Genomic DNA, 20,027 nt, shown 5'->3' with positions numbered 1-20,027 from the left:
TCCACTGCTCTCTTTATTTACAGGCTGCAGTCCCACACAATTTCTGGGTATTTACAGGCAGTGCAGCCAATAGGAGTGCCCAGCGATCAAGAACTGTTACTTGCAAGCCGGTAAATGTGACGTCAGAAGAGAGGCCCGGAGCTGCGGCGAGGGAGACAGCGGGAGAGAGGCCACGGCATTACAGACACGGTGATTTTTAGTCAGGTATTATATATCATGACTGGGACAGATTATGAAGTAGCGATATGGCGACTTTTTTTTTTTTTAACTCTCTGGCATTTTAACCCCTTAAGGACCAGGCTGTTTTGTACCTTAAGGACCAGGCACTTTTTTAGGGATTTTACTAGAGATGAGCGAGTATACTAGCTAAAGGCAATTGCTCGAGCGAGCATTGCCTTTAGCGAGTACCTGCCCGCTCGAGACTGAAGGTTCGGGTGTCGGCGCGGGGGAGCGGTGAGTAGCGGCAGTCAGCAGGAGGGAGCGGGGGGGAGAGAGGGAGAGAGAGATCTCCCCTCCGTTCCTCCCCGCTCTCCCCCGCAGCTCCCTGCCCGCCGCTGGCACCCGAACCTTCAGTCTCGAGCGGGCAGGTACTCGCTAAAGGCAATGCTCGCTCGAGCAATTGCCTTTAGCGAGTACTCGCTCATCTCTAGATTTTACCCATGTGGTGGTTTAACTGCTCTATTTTTTTTCCTTTAGCTATCAAAATTATTTTTACTGTGTTTTTTTTCATGACATATAGGGCTATTTTTTAAATATCTTTTTCACTGCCTTTTTTTCCTGTTTTTTAGTTTTATTAGGGGTAAAAAGCTAAAAAAGATGTTTTTTTTTTAACATTTCTAGTTATTTTTTTTATTAGAATATTTACGCTAAAATAAAGTATGGGAACAGGTTTCTCATTTTGTTTCAGACATTTTGATACATAATATGTGTGGTTTTGGATTACAGGGCGCTTATAGTGACGGTTTTGGTTGGCGTCGGCTTTGGGTTATTTTTTTCTTATGTATATATTGTTGTTTTATGTCTGTATGGAATTATGGTTTTTTACTATGTCCCCCATGATTTCATATAAGACCTTTGGGGGACATTCACATGTTTTATGTTTTTTATTATTTGACACTTTCCCACTGTAGCTGGGGCATCCAGTTACAGGGAAAAACATCCCCTGTAGTAACAATAGTCATTGGCAGACCTGGTCAGGGCCTTCTACAACCATGCAGCTCTGCTGTAGCAGGGAATCCCAGTGGTCACAGGACCCCTGGGCTCCCGTAGTGGAAGTTACACTTCCACTTTCACTTTTCAGTACACAGCGCTCATTGAGCACTACGTACTCATGGAAGGAGAGGGCAGAAAGGGTTAAAAACCCCTCCTGCCTTCTCCTCCGGGTTATCAACTGTTACTAACAGCTGACAACCCGTCCTGCTTCTGATTGATTGCAGAGACAGGAGGCTTTAATCCCCACCGTAATTTTACATATGGCTGTGTTTAAAGCCCGGGACCAGTAGCCGTATATATTACAGTGTCTGGTCCTAAATGGGTTAATATGCATTTTAAGTCTACCTGTAAGTCTTCTATTAAACCCAAATAGCCCATTCTGCCATCAAATCCAAAAGATCAGAGTCAAATGACAAACTGATGCTTGCTACAATTTGTGGCAGATTAAATCTCAGAGAATCTTTCCTAAAAAATAGTTTTGAAATTTAAAAACATCCATTTACCACAAGTGGCCTTCTCTGCAATCACGATTGGGTGAATTAAAGAAAGTGGAACAAATAATCCTGTATGTTTCAAGTGGTACATACAGAAGAATATAAGTATTATATTAACCCAATCTGGCTCTACATGGGGCCTGGAAAGTGTCTGCAATATAGTTAATGTTAAACCCTTGCAGCCAGTGCATATCGCTGTGCCTCATGGCTCCCTTTAAGCCATGATGGGCCACAGGCCTAGGAGTTGGTATATGGAGAAGAACTAATACAGTTTGTGGGTCTTCTATGCTTTGTACCACATTTACGATGTATTTTAGACAGTTTTTTCATCATGTCCAAAAAAAATGGTATAGTTTCACGGGACGATGCGATGTGACTGAAATCTGACTTTTCTCGGCAAAATATACCAAAATTTATGCACATAATCTTTTGCAAAACAAAGCCAACTAGTAGATACTATAAAGTTAGACTACAGAGCCTAAAGATTTGCCAGATTTATCATCCAGCACAGTAACTGTAATAAAACTGGCACATTTTAAGACTAAGTGTGAACTGCCTAATCATTAGACAGTATTAGTAAATCTGCCCAAACCATTTGCCATCTCTAAAATCTATTGTAACAATAGATGTGATATGGAAAAGCCATACATGATGTATCATAAAGCATAAGACACCTTCAATTCTTCTAGTTTGCTTTAATTGTAAGGTTTCATTTGGAAGACTTCTTAAAGTTGAGTAGTATTTCTAGGCAACTTTTCCCTTAAAAGTAAAGCTGAACCCCAATACTGAATCCACACATCTGGCAAACCTTTGCGTTACATATGAATTTCGCTACAGATTATCTTCTATACATCAAAGGGGTAAAATCTGCAGTGAAAATCTGAGCCATAATTGAAGTGCCGTAGATGTAAGTAAATGTCTGCAGCATGCATGATTGTCTGCTAAATGCAGATGGGGATCATCCACACGTATTGTACTGTAATTTGCTGCGGAGTTCATATATGGTATATTGGCGATGGATTTGAGGAGGGGATGAAGCCCTGTAAATCTGCAACAAATTATACTAAAAGTATATACGGATGAGGTTTTGCAAAACCCATTCAACATGCAGTGAAAAAAAGCCGCACGGAAAATGCTGCAAATTTTCACATCTGTAGCATGTTTATTATGTTGCAGAAATGCAGGGAATTATACCCGTTTCATGTAATGTGGTCAATATCCACATTACAATCTGTTTGTAAGGGTGGTTTCACATCTGCGCTCAGGGTTTCACTTTCCTGCTCCATTCAGCGCTTTTTCTTCCGGTATTCTGAGCCAGGTCTGCGATGCAACATCTAGCCGAAGCTTCCAACATAGATGTGAAACCGGCCTAACTCATGCAGATGCTTAAATTACAATGGTTTTGCAGCTGAAAAAAATTCAGCCACATACAGCCATACCCCACTGGAGTTCAATGCATCTTTTAACCCCTCAAGGATCAAGCGTGGTAAATATACGGTGTTTGGTCCGGGGCTTTAATCGCTGGATTAAAGCCTGCTTTATAGCAGGGGCAAGTCGGGTTCTCAGCTATTAGTCACAGCCGAGAGCGCGGAGGAGAAGGGAGAAGCGTTTTTTACCTGCTTCTGCCTTCTTCTTTCCCTGGTACATAGCACTAAATGAGTGCAAAAGTGTGAAATTTAAAAAAAAGGCAACGTGAATAACCGCCAGAAGACTCATATGATGTCATGAGGGTCATAGATGGTAAAAAAAAATAGTCACAAAAATAAGTTTACGAAATTACAGCATAAAATAAAATTATATACCGTACATGAAAAAAAAAATTGCCAAAGCCGACGTCAACAAAAACCATACCGTATGCGCCCTGTAAGCCAAAGCTGTACATATTATATATCAAAACATCCGAAACAAAATGAGAAACCTGTTCCTATAATTTATTTTAGCATAAATATACAAATTTAAAAAAATGTTAAAAAATTCATTTTTTTTTAGATTTTACCCCTAATAAAACTAAAAAACAGGGGGGAAAAGTCAGTGAAAATAGATATAAAAAGTAACCCAATATATGTCAAAGGAAAAAAATGCAGCAAAAACAATTTTGGTGTTGAAGGAAAAAAAATAGGGCAGTAAAACCACTACATGGGTAAAATCCATAAAAAGTGTCTTGTCCTTGAGGACCAAAACACCGTGGTCCTTAAGGGGTTAAGATTGCATTTTTATGGGAAACTATTACATCTAACGCTTTGTAAAAACTGCAGTTGACCTGGTGTAATTGGCACAGTAATAGACATATTGGCCCACAGCGATCCTCATGTCCAAACATATGCGCTCCTATCAGGAGGGATGGTGAGATTGCTTAGAAACCATCGCCTAACAAGCAGTAGATGTCATCATCTTCTAACTGTATACACAGGCCATAATGGAAAAAAAGGCAAGACAGAATGTGGACAACCCAAAAGCAGAATAACTTGGTACAGGTCTGATTGCCTCTATTGTTCTATAGCCATTCAAATGAATAACCTGCCAAGACCATGAGCAGCGTCCATCACGTCTTAATATCGGATATGTAAACCACGATTTCTTACACTTTGTTTTTAGCTAATGACATTTCCCCTCCGTGGCCCCGGAAAGTTATGAGAAAACATTCTTTAGTCTGTGTGTTAAATGAGTGACGATAAACAATGCAGGACTGAAGGCATACTGTACGTCTTGGAAGGAACAACAGGAGAACAACATGTAAAACTAGTCTGAAAGCCAATAAAAGTAGACACAAAGGTAAAAGTTGACAAAGAAAAAGAATATACCAGATTAGATCTTGCAGTGTAGTATATTTCTTCTGCACTGTCCAAAAAATCGTCCCTGTCGAGCTGTTTAGCAGACAGATACCCAAGTTATTTACAGTGATTGAAAGCGGCACATAGACAAGAGGGAATATCACTTGCAGGCTCTAAAAAATATAAATCTCAAAAGCAAGCGTCTGGTCAGGTAACGGCACGACACTTCACCCATCCCGTGCATGCTTCCTCTTCCCACCACTCATGTATCATAGCCGTTCATCACTGTATACTGTAACAGCACTCCTATTAGTGGCAAACACAAACAGAGGTGCTAGTAGCAGGAACTGCAGGTATGCCTCAATTACGATCATCAAATCACTAAGCATTCTCCAAAAATACATTAGAAAAAGTTAGTTAAACCCAAAAAAAGCATTAGTAAAATCGATGCATTCTGTCTGACCTTCCTCTTAAATCATTTGCCACATGCAGGATCTTTCAAGAGAACAAAAAAAGGGGAAAGCGGGTCTTAAGAGGCTAAATAAGAGCAGGAAGAATAGTTTATGAACAAAGTGTGCCGAGACTAGTATAAGTGAAGCGTTTGCGGCACTTCCATACAACAAATCACGGTTACACAGCCTCCAGTCCGCCTACTGCAGCGGCAACAAGCGACCTGGAAGGCGCCGATAGTGTCCTGGCGTCATGATTAATGGCCATTCGCTGCGGTGTTACAGTACAAGTCAGTAATGGAGGGTCTTATTCTGCGGAGTGAACATACGGCCCCAACCAACTCACCAAATCATGATGCGGCTCCGTTTCCTTTCTCATCGGTGGATCGAACTTTACTTGACCAACTACAATAGGAGAAAATAATAATATAAGCTCATTCACTTTTTTTTGCGTAATAGTGATAAACCTCAACACATTTTTTTAAGGTTTTAGGCATTTCTTAGAGCATTAATGGGACGCAAAATTCTGGACTATTGTAACACATTTCAACATAACCTGACAGTCTGATAAGCTCTTGGAGCTTCTGCATATACAACTGATTGATGAGGATGATGATCGATGGCAGAAGAAGATCACAGAATCCGTTTAATCTGCTCTTCTATTATACCCTTTATATGTTCCTCTTCAGATAGATACACTATGTGATTTTCCAACCACGTCTGCTGGAAGTTTGTTCCAAGCATCTCCTACTCTTCCAGTAACATAATATTTTCTGACGTTGCTTCTGATCTTTCCCCAACTAATCTCAGATTGTCCCCTTGTTCTAGTGTTTAGTTCCCTAACAAACATACTTCCACCCTGAACCCCATTAATACCTTTAACCCCTTAGTGACAAAGCCTATTTCCACAGTAATGACTAATTTTTCTAGTTTTTTTATAATCACATTCCAGGAGCCATAGCGTTTTAATTTTTCCGGCGACATAATCATACAAGTCATACATGTTTTTTGTGGGACAAGTTGTATTTTTTTAATGACATCATTTTAAATACTGTACTAACTTTTCTATCTGGGTCATTACAAATGCAGCGATAATGCATATGTGATTTTTATTTACATATTAAAAATAGTGTATATTTTTATTACTTTTTTTTTACCTTTTTTTATACTTTTTAACTTTTAATTTTTGTCCCACTAGGGGACTTGATTTTCAGCATATTTTATCATTCTTCTTATACACTACTAAACTTCAGTATAGTAGTGCATTACTAAACCTACATGGTCAGCCAGAGGCTGAGTCTCATAGGGTACCGTAACTGGCAGACCCGGAGGCTATATGATAGCTTGGTGGCTGTTCAGTACTCCATGATAAATATGTATGCTTTAGTCAAGCTTTAAGTCCCAGCCTTACCGTGAGTCTAATGCCCTGAACTAACAGCAGATCCAGCCAGACCTGCTGTTATTTTGGTTCGGTGGACCGATGGGCCGGCCAGAATCTGTGCTTCTAAAATGCAGCTGTACTTAGAGCTGTCTAACGGAGACCTTCTCATGCCTCTATATCTGTCTACATTTACTCAAAACCTCTGCTGCAAATGCTGCAATCAGACAGCCCTCAGACCATACGCTTGTATGTACTATGTGTGTCTACATATTTTATTTATAATATATATGCAATCAAAATTATTTAGCCACTGCAAATTAGATTTACTTGCCAAATTTACAAAGTTTCAGCTATAAGCAAAAAAATGTAATAAATCAAACAATAACTATTAAAATATTTCAACAAATTCAACACAAAATGCCACATTTAAGGGGTTATGTAGTCTCAGAATGTTTCAATCCCTTAATGACTATATTATATATGCTGCATTTAATATTTTTCGGACTATTTATTATTAATGTGAACCTGTCATCACATAAGAGCCCCATAAACTACATTATGGGGCTCAAACGTGAGGAAAAGGGGAGACCAGGGAGCGGTGTTTGACACTGACCGACTGGTTCCAGCCCCGTGTCCCACAGTGCAAACATCCTGACCTCTCTTCAGCCGGCTGGGTGCACATGCTCTTCCACTCATCTCTATGGCACAGCAGAATGAAAAGAGTCACGCTGTGCGCATGTAGCCATTGTGTAGGGACACAGTGCTGGAATGGGGTTTTTTGTAAACACCGCTCCCCGGATTCCCTGTTCCCTCACGTTTGAGCCCCATGAAGTAGTTTATGGGGTTCAAACGTGATGACAAGTTCCCTTTAAATTGAATGACTGCAAATGATCAACCCCTTTTTTATGTGATGGGCCAGTAACCTCGTCTTGTGGCTGAATAAAAAAAGCTGGGCAAATACAACTGGGCCAAAAGTCCTCCTCAGAAATTTGAAAGACTGATCTCCAGTAATGCCGTATAAGAGTGCGTTTGAGAAACTTGGATGCAACTCTCATCAGACAGCATATGGAGATCCGTGGATATGTTGTCTGATACTCACACACGTGCTATTCCTGTGTATGAAAACAGACAAGAATAGGACATGCAATTTCTTTCATAAAGACCATTGGTCCATGTGAAAGAAGATTTGTTGAAATAGCCTCCTAGGCTATTATGGGTCTGATTGCTGTCCATAGAATATAAGATGGACAGCACAAGACTCCATTATACAGCCGTCTAAACGGGAAGTAGTTGGCTGCAATTGTTGCTGTAAAAGGTTATATGACCCGGTATTGAAGGGGTTGTACAAGATTAGGAAACCATGTCTGCTTTCTTGCATAAACAGAGCCATACCTGTCCACGGGTTCTGTCTGGTATTGCAGCTCAGTTCTGCACTGCAATACCACACAAGACCTATGGAGAGGTGTGGCACTGTTTTTGAAAAGCATCATGTTTTTCTAATCCTATACATGTCATTACAGTTAAAGGGGGTGATTACCTCTGAGGCTGCCTGTCCACAGGCGCGACGGAATATCGCTAGTGATAGTTCACCGTGGGGGAGCAAGGGAGAGCATTAAAGGTCTCCGCAATGAGCTTATATTGATAGGCTCACCGCGGAGAATCACGACAAATCATGCCATGCCACGATTTTAATCACTTGAGCAGAAAACCGCTATGACTCTCTGCTCATGTGCGGTAGGCTGCACTTTCCATAGTTACCTATTGAAAGCGTGTCATGCGAGCTCTGCGTACGATTTATCGCTGCAGAACTCGCTATGACACCTCACCCGTGGACAGACAGCCTTACATGGGCGATGAATAACTTTTTTCTTATGATAAGTGAAACGATTATTTAACAATGGTATATTTACTTAGGTTGGCTTTGTTTAATATTAAACTAAGTATATATCCCTATCCAGACAGGTAATAAATACTGTATTTGTACAGACATGTTGCTTTTTTACAGACCTCACACAAATGGTATAGTGTGGAGAGGCTGAGCACCTGAGGAAGTCATATTCACCCAGGCAAAGTTAATATTTAATGACAGGCAGTGTAGGCTTGAAACATGTTGTGGCCCCAGGGCCACAGAGTAAACCCATATGTAGTAGCTTGTTAATCCTACCAAAACACATCCTAGCTGAAGACTGGATTCTGCATTTTTTTATTTTTCTATTCAACAACTGCAGAGAATTACAAAGAATCGAGCATGCAGAACAACGGGGAAAGCAGCTGTCAGGCTTACAGAATATGAGGAACCTTGCAGAAGTTTACTTAAAAAAAGAGACAATAAAGATAGCTGGCAGTCCTTACAGTTAATTTCTGAACGTGTTTTCTCCTCTCTGACACTCCGACTTGTTGAATGAATCCTGTGAGGAACGACAACAGGAGGCTGAAAGAGACAATAAAACTTTTTTGCTTTGTTGAGTACAATGACCCTGAGACTGCAGAGACTAAGTTTGTGTACATTGCACAAATTAAACAGCAAACAAACAGCTGCTTCAAGGGTTTTGCACCAACTTTCTAATTTGAACCAACTTCCATATCCAGGTAAAAAGGAACATGCTACAAAAGCAATCTGACAGGCTAGAAGCTATAGTTCTTGAGTGATCTTAGATATCTTACATACAATATTCTCCAATGTTACCACATAAATGATTTATTGTGCAAACTTCAGACCCACTTGTAGCAAAAGAATATATTCCTGCATTGCAGAGAACAACCGCATCAAGCTAAATGATATCAAAGAGGTATCCCCATGTTATAAAGCAATCAACAGGGATCCGACTTCTTCTTCCCCCACCGATTAAGAATTAAGAGAACAGAACAGCTGGTGTAGCGCTGCACGCTTTCCACTGTTTTTCTTCTCTAAAATGGTACTCCAGCCTCTAACTATGCAAAGAACTGTCGCACGGCCATCCAGAAGTCAACAATATCAGCTACAGTTCCTTGCACAGCCAGGTGGTCAGGTACGTCACTGTGCAGGGAACACTTAGAAACGGGCACAGTACTACAGCAGCACTGTTCTCAGGATCTGTGGGTGGTAACAGACGTCAGACCCGCCTGATCATAAAGTGATGGCATATCCTAGCAACATGCAATCACTTTATAAGACGGGAAAACTCGGTCAATACTGGAATGGCAGAGCCAGCATTTGCTTGCTGGTGTCACATGCTGCCCATAGACCTCAATGGAGAGGAAGGAGGGGAGCTGCTGAAGATAGAGGGAGAGAGATTCACATAGATGATGCTGCAGCTGCTAATAGTAAGTGTTAACCATCTCAGTAATGCTGAATACTGTCTACCATAATGTTGTTACTTATGAGTGTGTGTTACAGAGGGATGGAAAACAAAATATCTTGCTCTTCAAAGTGTGCAGTGTATGGAGACCTCCTAACAGCTACTCTCCACCCACCAACTCCGGAAAAAACTGAGAATTAGAGATGCAGCATTCAGTGAGGAAAGCTGGTGGAAAATGCAAGATACAAGTCATATAGTAGTCAGTTAGGCCTGTTTCCCATGAGTGACACAATATCGCCGCAAGAAAATCGCAGCAATATCACATTGGTGGTTGAAATATAAGCCTATCCCGAAAACAAACCCTAGCTGCAGTAAGAAAACTAAAAAAATAATACACCTAAGAGGTACCGTCATCTCCAGTACGGGTCTCCTCTTCACCTTCAGCACTTGTCTTTAGTCTTCTGCCAGCCCTTCCTAGATTGGAGGATCATTCATTCATTGACTGTGATTGGTTCATCGAGCACTGGCTCTGATTGGCTGAGCCCCGGCGCTCGTGAACCAATCACAGTCAGTCCTTCCTGGAGGCGTGGATTTTGATCCTCCAATCCAGGAAGGGCTGACAGAAGACTTCAAAGCAAGTCTGCCAAAGCTCCGGGAAGAAGATGCGCCGGAGATGACAGCGCCCCTTAGGTGATGTATTATTTATAATTTTTTCTGCAACTCGGGCTTAGTTTAGGGCTTTGACAGTAGGATTTACTAGGATCTCACGAGAAAATCAAGTGATTTTGTAGCCCGTGTGAAAGAGGCCTTACATTGTTATTCCTCCTGTACACATGGCAGTTTATTCTGCAAAGTGGCCTGAAAACCTAGGTATGCTTTAAAAGTCCAGTGGGCAGTCATTGCAGAACCTTCTCTCTCTCTCTGAGTTTACATAAAGATAGCGGAGTAGGACTGTTCACTGGACTAGGAAGACTACAATGAGCAGGGAATTGCTCGTTACACTGAATCCTTTCTCACAAAAGTACAATTTATATAATTGTGTGTGTGTGTGTGAATATATATATATTATATACACACACACACACACACACACACACTAGTGGCCAAACTGTTGGAATCCTTTTTGTAAAAGAAGTTCATTTTGGATGCTTTATGTTTTTAAATCCATTTTTGTAATAATACCATAAAATTATATAATGTTGGGAAGATAATGTAGAATGTAATGAATTTGTAGATAGGACAGGATTTTGACCATAAGATTGTAAACGCTCTGATCAGCTTACTCTCCATATGTACTAATAACAGGTAGATGTTCGAAAGATAAAAAAGGACACAAATGTATGTGCCCAAAAACAGCTTAAAATAATATGCATCATAAAAACTGTCTACAGAGAAGTATTTCCATAGAACTGTAGGTAAAACTCCTAAGGTATGCTAAACTGAGCCTTGCTGCGTCTGTACATCAGCGACTTTTGTCATACAAATGATAGAGTATACAGTACATGGGCTCCTTCACACAAACGTATGGTTACAGTATATTTTTTGCATGTCTAATACACGGTACTAATCTGCCATAGGATCCCATGTTGCCGTTTACACGGATTGCATGAAATACGTGCAACAAAGATTGCAGCATGTTCTTTCTATCTTGGCACATATTATGTGCATATACATGCCAAGATAATGCATGGAGATTGGCGGCACAAAATGCCATTGAGCACTTGCTACGCGACAGATGACTATGTAATGCGGGCAGCACTAAGAGAATTACGCTTGTGTGAAGCGGTCCTATAGCTGATGGCTAGGTAAAGATGGCTGGGAAGCATGGACATATGTCACTATAAAATAATACACTAAAAACGTGATATTTATTTACTATAGTTTAAACCGGTCCAACATAGAAACATAATAGAGAGAGAAACACATTTGGAACGCCATAGCCAGAAGTAACCAGGCGGGCATCTGACAAGAAGAAGGAAGGTACCCACAATAGTGGAAGTAGATAGGCATTCGGGTAACCATGAGATATGGTTAAATTTAAAGACCCCTACAAAGCAAAGACTGTTGGTGTGTTTAGACACAAAACGGAGTGCAGTGTTATAATGCTAAATAAGCCCCGCCATTGTAAGCCTATCAAAAAAAGCGCAGTGATTGTCCCAAAATGCACATCTCAGCACGGGAATCTGTCCTTAGATCAGCCTAGAAATCCCTAAAATAACAGTTGGCAGCAGTATAGGGAAGAATTGAACCACAAACGCTCATACAAATAAGAGACCATAAAAATTTCCCCTTACCACTAATCATGAGTCCTCAATGTGCTAAAGACAAACTAATCCATAATTAATGCAAAGTGAAGTTCAACTATACAATCTCAATGTACGTAAATCAATAAACCAAACAAAAAATCCCAATACATTCCTCTACTAGTAGGGGGTTGTTGGGGAGTTAAATGCTTACAACAAATAAGATTTAAAAAAAACATGGCACAGGAGTAAACCCATGGGGAAAGGGGAGTAGGTCCAGCGTAGGATAAAAACTCTTTAGGAGTAAGAAGCATGTGCCGTCTTACATGTTTCAGACAAGCATGTTGTCTATGATTCTTGTTCCTCTATGGCTGTCTGGATATTTTTTAATAAAGAAGTAAGAGTTTTTATCCTATGTTGGACCTTCTCCCTTTTCCTGTGCATTAAAACCAATGGGTTCTTGGCCCGTGTGATTTCTGTGCCTCTCGCAACACATAGATATTGTGCAGGAAATTTACCAGTGTAAAATGCCGTCTACGGCTTTAGTGTTTGCCAAACCAACTACAACTATTGCTGAGAAAAGCAAGCCACTGCCATCCCTTTTCAGCCTTTCCATAGACGCAGAATTCAAAACATCCATTTATGTTGGATGGAAATCTTGTTGTTTTCTTAATCTACCAGCAAGAAAAGACAAACCAAAGGACAGGGGTATAAATGTGATACTCAAAGCTGATTACATCTGAACAGTGCAAAATAACGTAAATGTGTTTTGTGATCCATACAGAACCTGGTAAACGTGAAGACGTCTGGACACGGCAGGGGATTGATTACTATTGGGAACCATTCATTGCTCACCAGGATGTGATTAGATCAGGCTGCTATAATCCAAAATTGTAGTTTCCTACCATGCGGCAATAATAACTTAAAAAGGAAACTGCTGCCTCTTAATCCTCTTACTGATAGACAAACCAAGCACCGTTACGTAATAGTGCCTAGAATACCCCAGGAATAAGTGAAAGAGATTAGAAAGTCACATAAACAGCTTCCCTTCCTTACATCTCCCCAATTACTCTGTGTGTACAACATACAAAGGTATGGTAACCTTTACCATTGGTCAAGGGAATCATTCAGTTTACACAAACTAATAAGAATCTATATTAAAAAAAATGGTAGACTTTACAAGCAAGTTTTTTAAATACTCAAAAACTTCCAAAGAGATCAACTGTAATCAGCTGTAAACGTCACTATACAAATGGTGTGCTTGTGTCGCGGGTGATGCTCACTAAAACTGCTTAAAGAGGTTGTCTGGGACTTTTTTTCTTGTTCTTTTCCACTGAAGACCAGTCCTCAAGACAGGTCATAAATAGATGGACAGCGGGAGTCTGCCGCTTGGATGCCCACTGATCAGCTGATTACCGATGCCGCTGTCATTATGGCAAGCGCAAGAAGCATATTACACTGACCAAAGCGTAGTTGCCCGGTTGGTATTGTAGGCACAGATCCCATTGAATTTATTAGTGAATTCACTGGGGCAGAGAGATCTCAGAATTCAAACAATGCCTTTCACAGACAAGAACCCTGAAATGTACCTTTTATTGATGAAAGTAATCTAAGAACTACAGGCTACAGATTAGCTGACACATAGAACACGCAATCACACAAAATTGTCCAGGACAGGGTGACTCAAAAGAGGAATTTTTAGGGAATTCCTTCCTGGTCAAATATACTTCACATCCAGGGGAACAGGGCTATAGTTAGCAGCCTAGAACTTCATATTCTGCAACACTGGTGCCTGATAGTCAGAAGTCATGCAATATTGGGTGACTGACAAAAAAAATGTTCAGACATAGTGCTGTCCCCTCCTCTTGCACATAAAGTTCAGTTGGACCAAAAATAGCCAACGCTTCTGCCCTAACACTTTAAGACGATAATAGAACTCTCTAAAGTAGGTCTAGAGGTACGTTAAATGCTGCTTCTGCCTGTTTTTGGCACTGACCCAGTGTGAGCAACAGATCACTATTTGCCCCAACTGTTCAAGGAATCCAAATTCATGCTAACTGTCTAAAGTTAGTCTAGAGATATGCAAAATGCTGCTTCTACAAAATTGACCCAGTTTTGACCAACAGAACTCTATTTGCTCCAACTATTCAAGCAATCATAATCTGTTTTGTAGAATGTTCAAAAAATGTCATCGGATGGAACATAATGCTTTCTTCAAAGACTATCTACAGATGAACGTATCTAAGGTTCAAAGGTATAGAAGGTTCAAAGATTTAAAGGTGCGACGCATTTCAGTTGGACCTCACAACTCATCAGGAACCCAAAAAGGTCTTGATAGCAAATAAACAATAGATAGATGGAGCGCCACAGCAAAAGACACCAATATGGCCACCACTCCACTATCAAGGCTGGCCTTGCTACCTCTCTATTCTGTCGTTTTTATTTTCCTTGGCTATTGGGGGTACTCTTAGTCCGGAATAGAATAGTCCAGGGGTGATGGACTCTTCGGTGATCCTAGGAAATATCTTCAGGGATCAAGTGGTAGTCTTTCTAGGGTGCCTTTCGCTGTGTCACTCCCTCTATCTATGGTTTATTTGCTCTATGGTCAACGAAGTGTACTTCTTGTGCTTTCAATAGTGACAGCAGTGCTGGTAATCAACACATTGGTGGGGATCTGAGCGGCGGACTCCCACCAATGATATATAGAGGACTTGTCCTGAGTACACATCAATAATGAAAAAAAATCCTAAAAGTCCTGGACAACCGCTTTAAGCACTGTGGAAAAACATGCGGTTTTTGACGCAAGGTTCTCAGCAGTACATTAAAAACTACAACTACAACCTTCATGCTTACACATCACTCAACTGAAGGCAATGTCTCCTGGCTCTCCCGTAAACATGTATGTTTCAACCCAAATCCAACATGACCAATTCATCTTTGCCCTGACAGCAATTGGGGAAGAGTGGGGACATCCCCATGCACATTAGAGAGTCAGAAGTTCCCGCTAAAATCACTGGGTGCTGCTCATCTTACTGTAATGTATATGGGCACCTACAAGGTATAAAAGTTTACCGTAAATGTATCAGAAAAGGAGCAGATTTTCTGCAGCGGAATTGGCTGTGAGAAATCTGTAGCATTTTACAGTACCAGTAGTGTGGATGGTATTTCAAGAAACCTCATTCACATGCTGCAGAAAATGCCTAAAATATGTGTAGTTGATGTCGATATCAAATCCGTATCAAGATGCTGCAGATTTTCAGCTCAGATTTCAACTCTTCAAATGAATCATTAGAGTCTGCATGTTACAGAAGATTTTGATGCAGAGCAACTATTTCCACAGCTGATCGATTGATGTGGATCAGCTGACCTTATTGCTCAGCCAATCTTGTTTAGGGAAGAGTTCCCATGGTGCAGTCTACCTTCCAGTATCCCTGGCTTCTGGAGTGTGGTTCCTGGTGATAGCAATAACTATATGCATTTAAATCAAGTATTGTTTAAGTTCAAGCAGCTTGCTCCAGTCTAGGTTGTTCTTGTCAGTTAGTATTCGTGAGAGAGAGCAAGTTGCGCAGCGATTCTAGGGTGCAACCTGCATTGCACAGCACACAGACATTCCATCCGTGTGCTGTGCGATGTGTGATGACATAGTAAATGACATGTCTTATTCTCATGCGAAACTCGCACAAAAATAGAACATGCAGCGATTTTTCAAACTCGCACCATCAGTCACAGTGAAAAATCGATTGAGTTAAAGAACACATTCAATCAAATGAATAGGCCCTTTTTCCATGCGAGTTCTGTCCAACTCTCACACGGACAGAACTCGCATGAAAATCTCAGATGTGTGAACACACTCAAAATGTGATCTTGTTCTTGATTGTCTAGTGGAGTTTTATTTTTTGTCTGCTTGTTCCTTGTTTGCATCCTGCCTGTTTGTCTTCTTTTCTGGGTCCTAGTGCCATCATCGTGTCAGGGACAGCATTTTAGACAGCATCAACAGTAGGGATAAGTGAGGACTATTTAGGGACAGTGGTATCTGATGTTAGGGACAGTGGTATTTGATGTTAGGGACAGTGTTTGGGAGAAATTATGTATTGGTGAGCCCCTTATTTTGTATTTGTGTTTTTAAGGCCTCATATCCACAGGGAAAATCAGGCCCGCTACGGATTCTCCATGGAGAATCCGTAGCGGGTCCCTCCTGCCCCGTGGACATGAGGCATAGAAATAAGAATAAACTCACCTCTCGCCCGCTCCGGATCTTCCCTTCGCCGCGGCGTCATCTTCTCTGTGTCGCGGCCGGATCTTCTTTCTTCGGCCCGGCGGATGCGCAGGGCACGTCGATGACATGCCCCACGCATGCGCCGGCCCGAAGAAAAAAGATCCGGCCGCGACGGAGAGAAGATGGAGCCGCGGCGAAGGGAAGAACCGGAGCGGGTGAGTAAATTCCGATTTAGACCTGCACGAAAATGGAGCATGGTCCAGATTTTTTCATGCTCCATTTTTAAAAAAAATCACTTTTATTGACCTTCCGCGGGTATTTATCTACCCGCGGGTGGTCAATGCATTCCTATGGGATGCGGATCCGCGGGCAGGAGAAGAGTTAAAATCCGCTGCAGATTTTAATTCTTCTTTTGCCCGTGGACATGAGGCCTAATTGTGTTGTTACATGCTTTATATCCATTTTTCTAGCAACGGTCTGCTTGTTACACCATTTGACTGCACTGTAAGTCCCAGTGTAATTGAGTACTGGGAGAACCCAGTAAAGGTGTCTGCTAAAGTTGAAATCAAGTTCTGCCGTTTAGTGTCCAGCTAGTGTTGTTAAACTATGCAAGGTATGCACAGCCTGGAAATAATAACCAAAAAGCATAATCTCAGCTTAAAACTAATTCAAATGTTTTTCCTACATCAGTGTCCCTCACATCTGTGATAACAATAATGCGTTGTATATTGCTGAGTTTAGGAAACAGCATACTAGTCTGCCTTGTTCAATCAGCATCAGAGGTTTTTTGTATCCAGAAAGTAAATATAACCCTACTGTGCCAATATATGGCTGTGCTTTAAGAATCCTAGATAAATTGCTATTACAGTAACAGGACTGCATCATTTCATTCACATAAACAAATAGCTGGATTCCTAAACCTTATCTGTCGTCCCCCACACTGATCCTCACTGATGAGCCCAAAGCGACCGTGAAACTTTTCTGATTTTTCCTTCTTTTTTGGCTTATTTGTTGACTAAATAAAATTTTATTTTTCTTCTCTGTGCTTCAAGCTCCAAGCTAGAATAAACCTAGTTTCATGTATCCTCAAACAACCTACAGTAGTTCTTCCAAATTCCGTTTCATGATACTTGAAAACATAGATTAGCTTTGCTCTGTATTTGAGAAAATGGAAAAATAGAAATAAAGACTTTGGGAAAGGAACCTTACTTCATGTACATAAAATAACAAAAATAATAGACTCTCAAAGATTCGATAACAAAAATGATTGAGTTTTCCACAACAGGGTTTTCAAGGTCTGCATCTTGTAATAATATACGGGGACACAATGCAGCCTGACAGCTGGGTATGTGTGTATTATTTGTTACAGCTCTTCAAGAAAATGGGCTTTGAAATCAAATAATAATACATGTCCTACCAAAGCAGGCAAGAAATGACAAGGGACAGAGACTACAAACTGACAGATTAATATCTAAGTACTTGAATGGAAAGAGATTTAAGGAAGAAATGATACCTTTACGGAGTAATTTCCAAACAAAATAATGGCCCAGGTTTCATACATCTTCACTGGATAGGAAAGACACTGCTTTGACTTGTACCTGTCTGCCAAGTTCTGCAGAGTGCTTTATTCAGTAGATATATTCGCACCTTATATGACCAAGTTAAGCAGTAAGGTTTTGTCTGCACTACTTCAGCTAAACACTGTTTCAACTATAATACTAATGGGAACACACTTTCTAGGTGCTTTCCTTAAGGAGAAACGATACTCTTCCTAACCCACGTCTATAGGCCTCTTACTAGCAGAGCCAAAAACCTGCTGCACACTGATGAGGGGCAATCACCCTGAAACAGCTGTCTATGTATGGTTATTCTGGTTTTGGTTTACAATTCCCAGTCATTGTTACAAGGCTTGTTTAAAAAAAATCTAACACTGACTTGTAGGAATGTTGCCTTCCAATAGGTGGTGCTGCAGAGGTATTGTTTTATCTTTCCGTTTGCATATTTCCCAGAGAAGCATGCATGGCCTTATAAGTCTCCTCATACACCTTCTAGGTGCTCTCCTTAAGGAGGAGCTTTAATACTTTGATCCTGGATTTACAAATTAAAATCTGTGCCAATATACTACATACTAAGAACATATACTTTTGTGTGTAAATATTATTTACAAGTTTTTCGAATTCCAATTCATGTCTCATAAGTGGCAACCATAGTCGTATGATATCACATTTGCTCTGCAGTTGGATAAGGGGGCACAGTTACAGAAGTAGGGGGTGTTTGTAGGAAAGTTTTTTAGTTTGGTACTGTGGCTAGAACGCAAGGATTTTCTGAGATTTATCAGAATTTTGCAGTCCCAGAGCGCTGTCCCCTGCCGCCATTTCTAGTAATCAGACTTGGCTGAATAGTTTTTAGCGTGAATTCTAGAAACCTGGCCTATTTGCATAGATTAGGGAGTAGCAGATTGCTATCCTCACACAATGAAAAAAACAGATATATTTATCTGCCTGCAAATTATTTTTAATCATCTTCAGTATGTACAATGCCAGACTAACTGTTACTTACAGGGAAATAAGACATCCATAAACTTATAATAACTTAAATAAAATGCCAAATTGCAATACAGTTTAAAGAGTTTTCCAGGACATGGTATTAGTGCAGTATGTCTCCACTGGAAGTATGGGTGGAGACATGGGTTAGGATGGGTGAGTAACAGAGAACGCGGACAGCTGCTGATTGACTGGCTGGACACACAACTTCACAAGTCCGCAGCATCCTGACCATCCTGATCCTTTTCCCCGTGAAGAGGAGATGTCTCCCGCAGTGAGGAGGTACTCTGGGCCGTAAAGCTGCAGTCATCGCCCTTTCTCATCCTGCTGGCAGCAGCGAGGGGCTCCCTGGGGCTAGCTGCTCCAGTCATCGCCCTTCCTCACCCTGACGGCGGCAGCAGCTCGGTGTACCGTGCCCCCCGCAGCTCTGGGAGCCGCTGACTAGCAGTGTGTGTGTTCCCGGCACTCTTCATGCGCCGCTCTCAGCCAATGGAGAAGCGGCTGCTGACGGACAACAGCTATGTGCCTTCCTTCCTCACAACCGCCGTCACCGAGCGGTCAGGATGCTGCGGATGGTCCCTGTGACTCAGGTGTCAGGCAGCTCTCTCCTTCCACCTCAATGCCCGACCTGTCTGTCGGCTGGGGAGCCGCCCTGCTACTGCTTGGAGGGAGTGCTGGGCCAGCAGTGGACGTGCTCATCCCATGTCGGCTCCCAGGTGGTGATAACGGCCGGTGTGTTGTTCCCCTAGTATGTCTCCAACCAGAGGAGCTGGTGTGGGTGTGAGCTGCTGTGTGCGTGGCTCTGTGAAGGTGTGTGTCCTGCAGCCAATCAGCAGCTGTGGGTGTTCCACCCCTGCCAACTCATGTCTCCACCCACGCTTCCAGCAAAGACATACTGCACTAATACCCCAGGACATTTATTATTGATGACCTATCAATAGTTGATGACCTATCAATAGTTAATTGGCAAGGATCTTCCACTCAGGATCCTTGATAATCAGCTGATTGCTGAGCCTGCTTGCTGTCAGTGCAGACAGCAGTGGAAGCAGATAAAGCTGTCCATATTGCAGCGGCCTGGTTTGGTAGGGTAGACACAGGTCCAATTGAAGTCAATGGGAGCTGTGCAGGTAACACGAAACCGAGCCAATGCAATATGAACAGTGTTATCTGCTTCCAGTTCTGCCTGTACGAACAGTTGGCCTGGCGATCAACGGATCCCTGAAATCAACTGTCGATGACGTGTCCTGAAGATGGGTCATTGATAGCAAAAACCTGTAAAAGTCACAGAAAACCCATTTAAGAATCTTCTTATATATTGCTTTTCGTGCAGACTGATCACTTTAGTCTTGGATGTATAAGCATATCTTGTCTACAGTTGGCCACACACATCAACTAGCTGCTGTTCCTGACAACTTCCTCCCATACACTTGGCTTGGCTAA

The 20,027-nt window shown here is 41.5% G+C and overlaps 1 protein-coding gene across 4 annotated transcripts in view; it reads right to left on the bottom strand.

Annotated features, from left to right (window-relative positions):
* The window catches only part of MAP4K3 (mitogen-activated protein kinase kinase kinase kinase 3), a 265,723-nt gene that overhangs the window by 67,762 nt on the left and 177,934 nt on the right, over window positions 1-20,027 (bottom strand). For 2 of the 4 annotated variants that reach the window (XM_066595838.1, XM_066595839.1), the window contains exons 13-15: window positions 8,660-8,738; window positions 5,273-5,331; window positions 4,508-4,570 (exon numbers count right to left, since the gene is read on the bottom strand). In XM_066595838.1, the coding sequence (XP_066451935.1) occupies window positions 4,508-4,570; window positions 5,273-5,331; window positions 8,660-8,738 (201 nt within the window). The remainder of the gene's footprint in view (window positions 1-4,507; window positions 4,571-5,272; window positions 5,332-8,659; window positions 8,739-20,027) is intronic. The other 2 variants (XM_066595840.1, XM_066595841.1) reach the window with 1 other exon arrangement.

This window comes from Eleutherodactylus coqui, chromosome 3 (assembly GCF_035609145.1).
Source record: "Eleutherodactylus coqui strain aEleCoq1 chromosome 3, aEleCoq1.hap1, whole genome shotgun sequence".
Taxonomy (NCBI): domain Eukaryota; kingdom Metazoa; phylum Chordata; class Amphibia; order Anura; family Eleutherodactylidae; genus Eleutherodactylus; species Eleutherodactylus coqui.
This window is presented reverse-complemented; position numbering and strand designations above follow the sequence as displayed.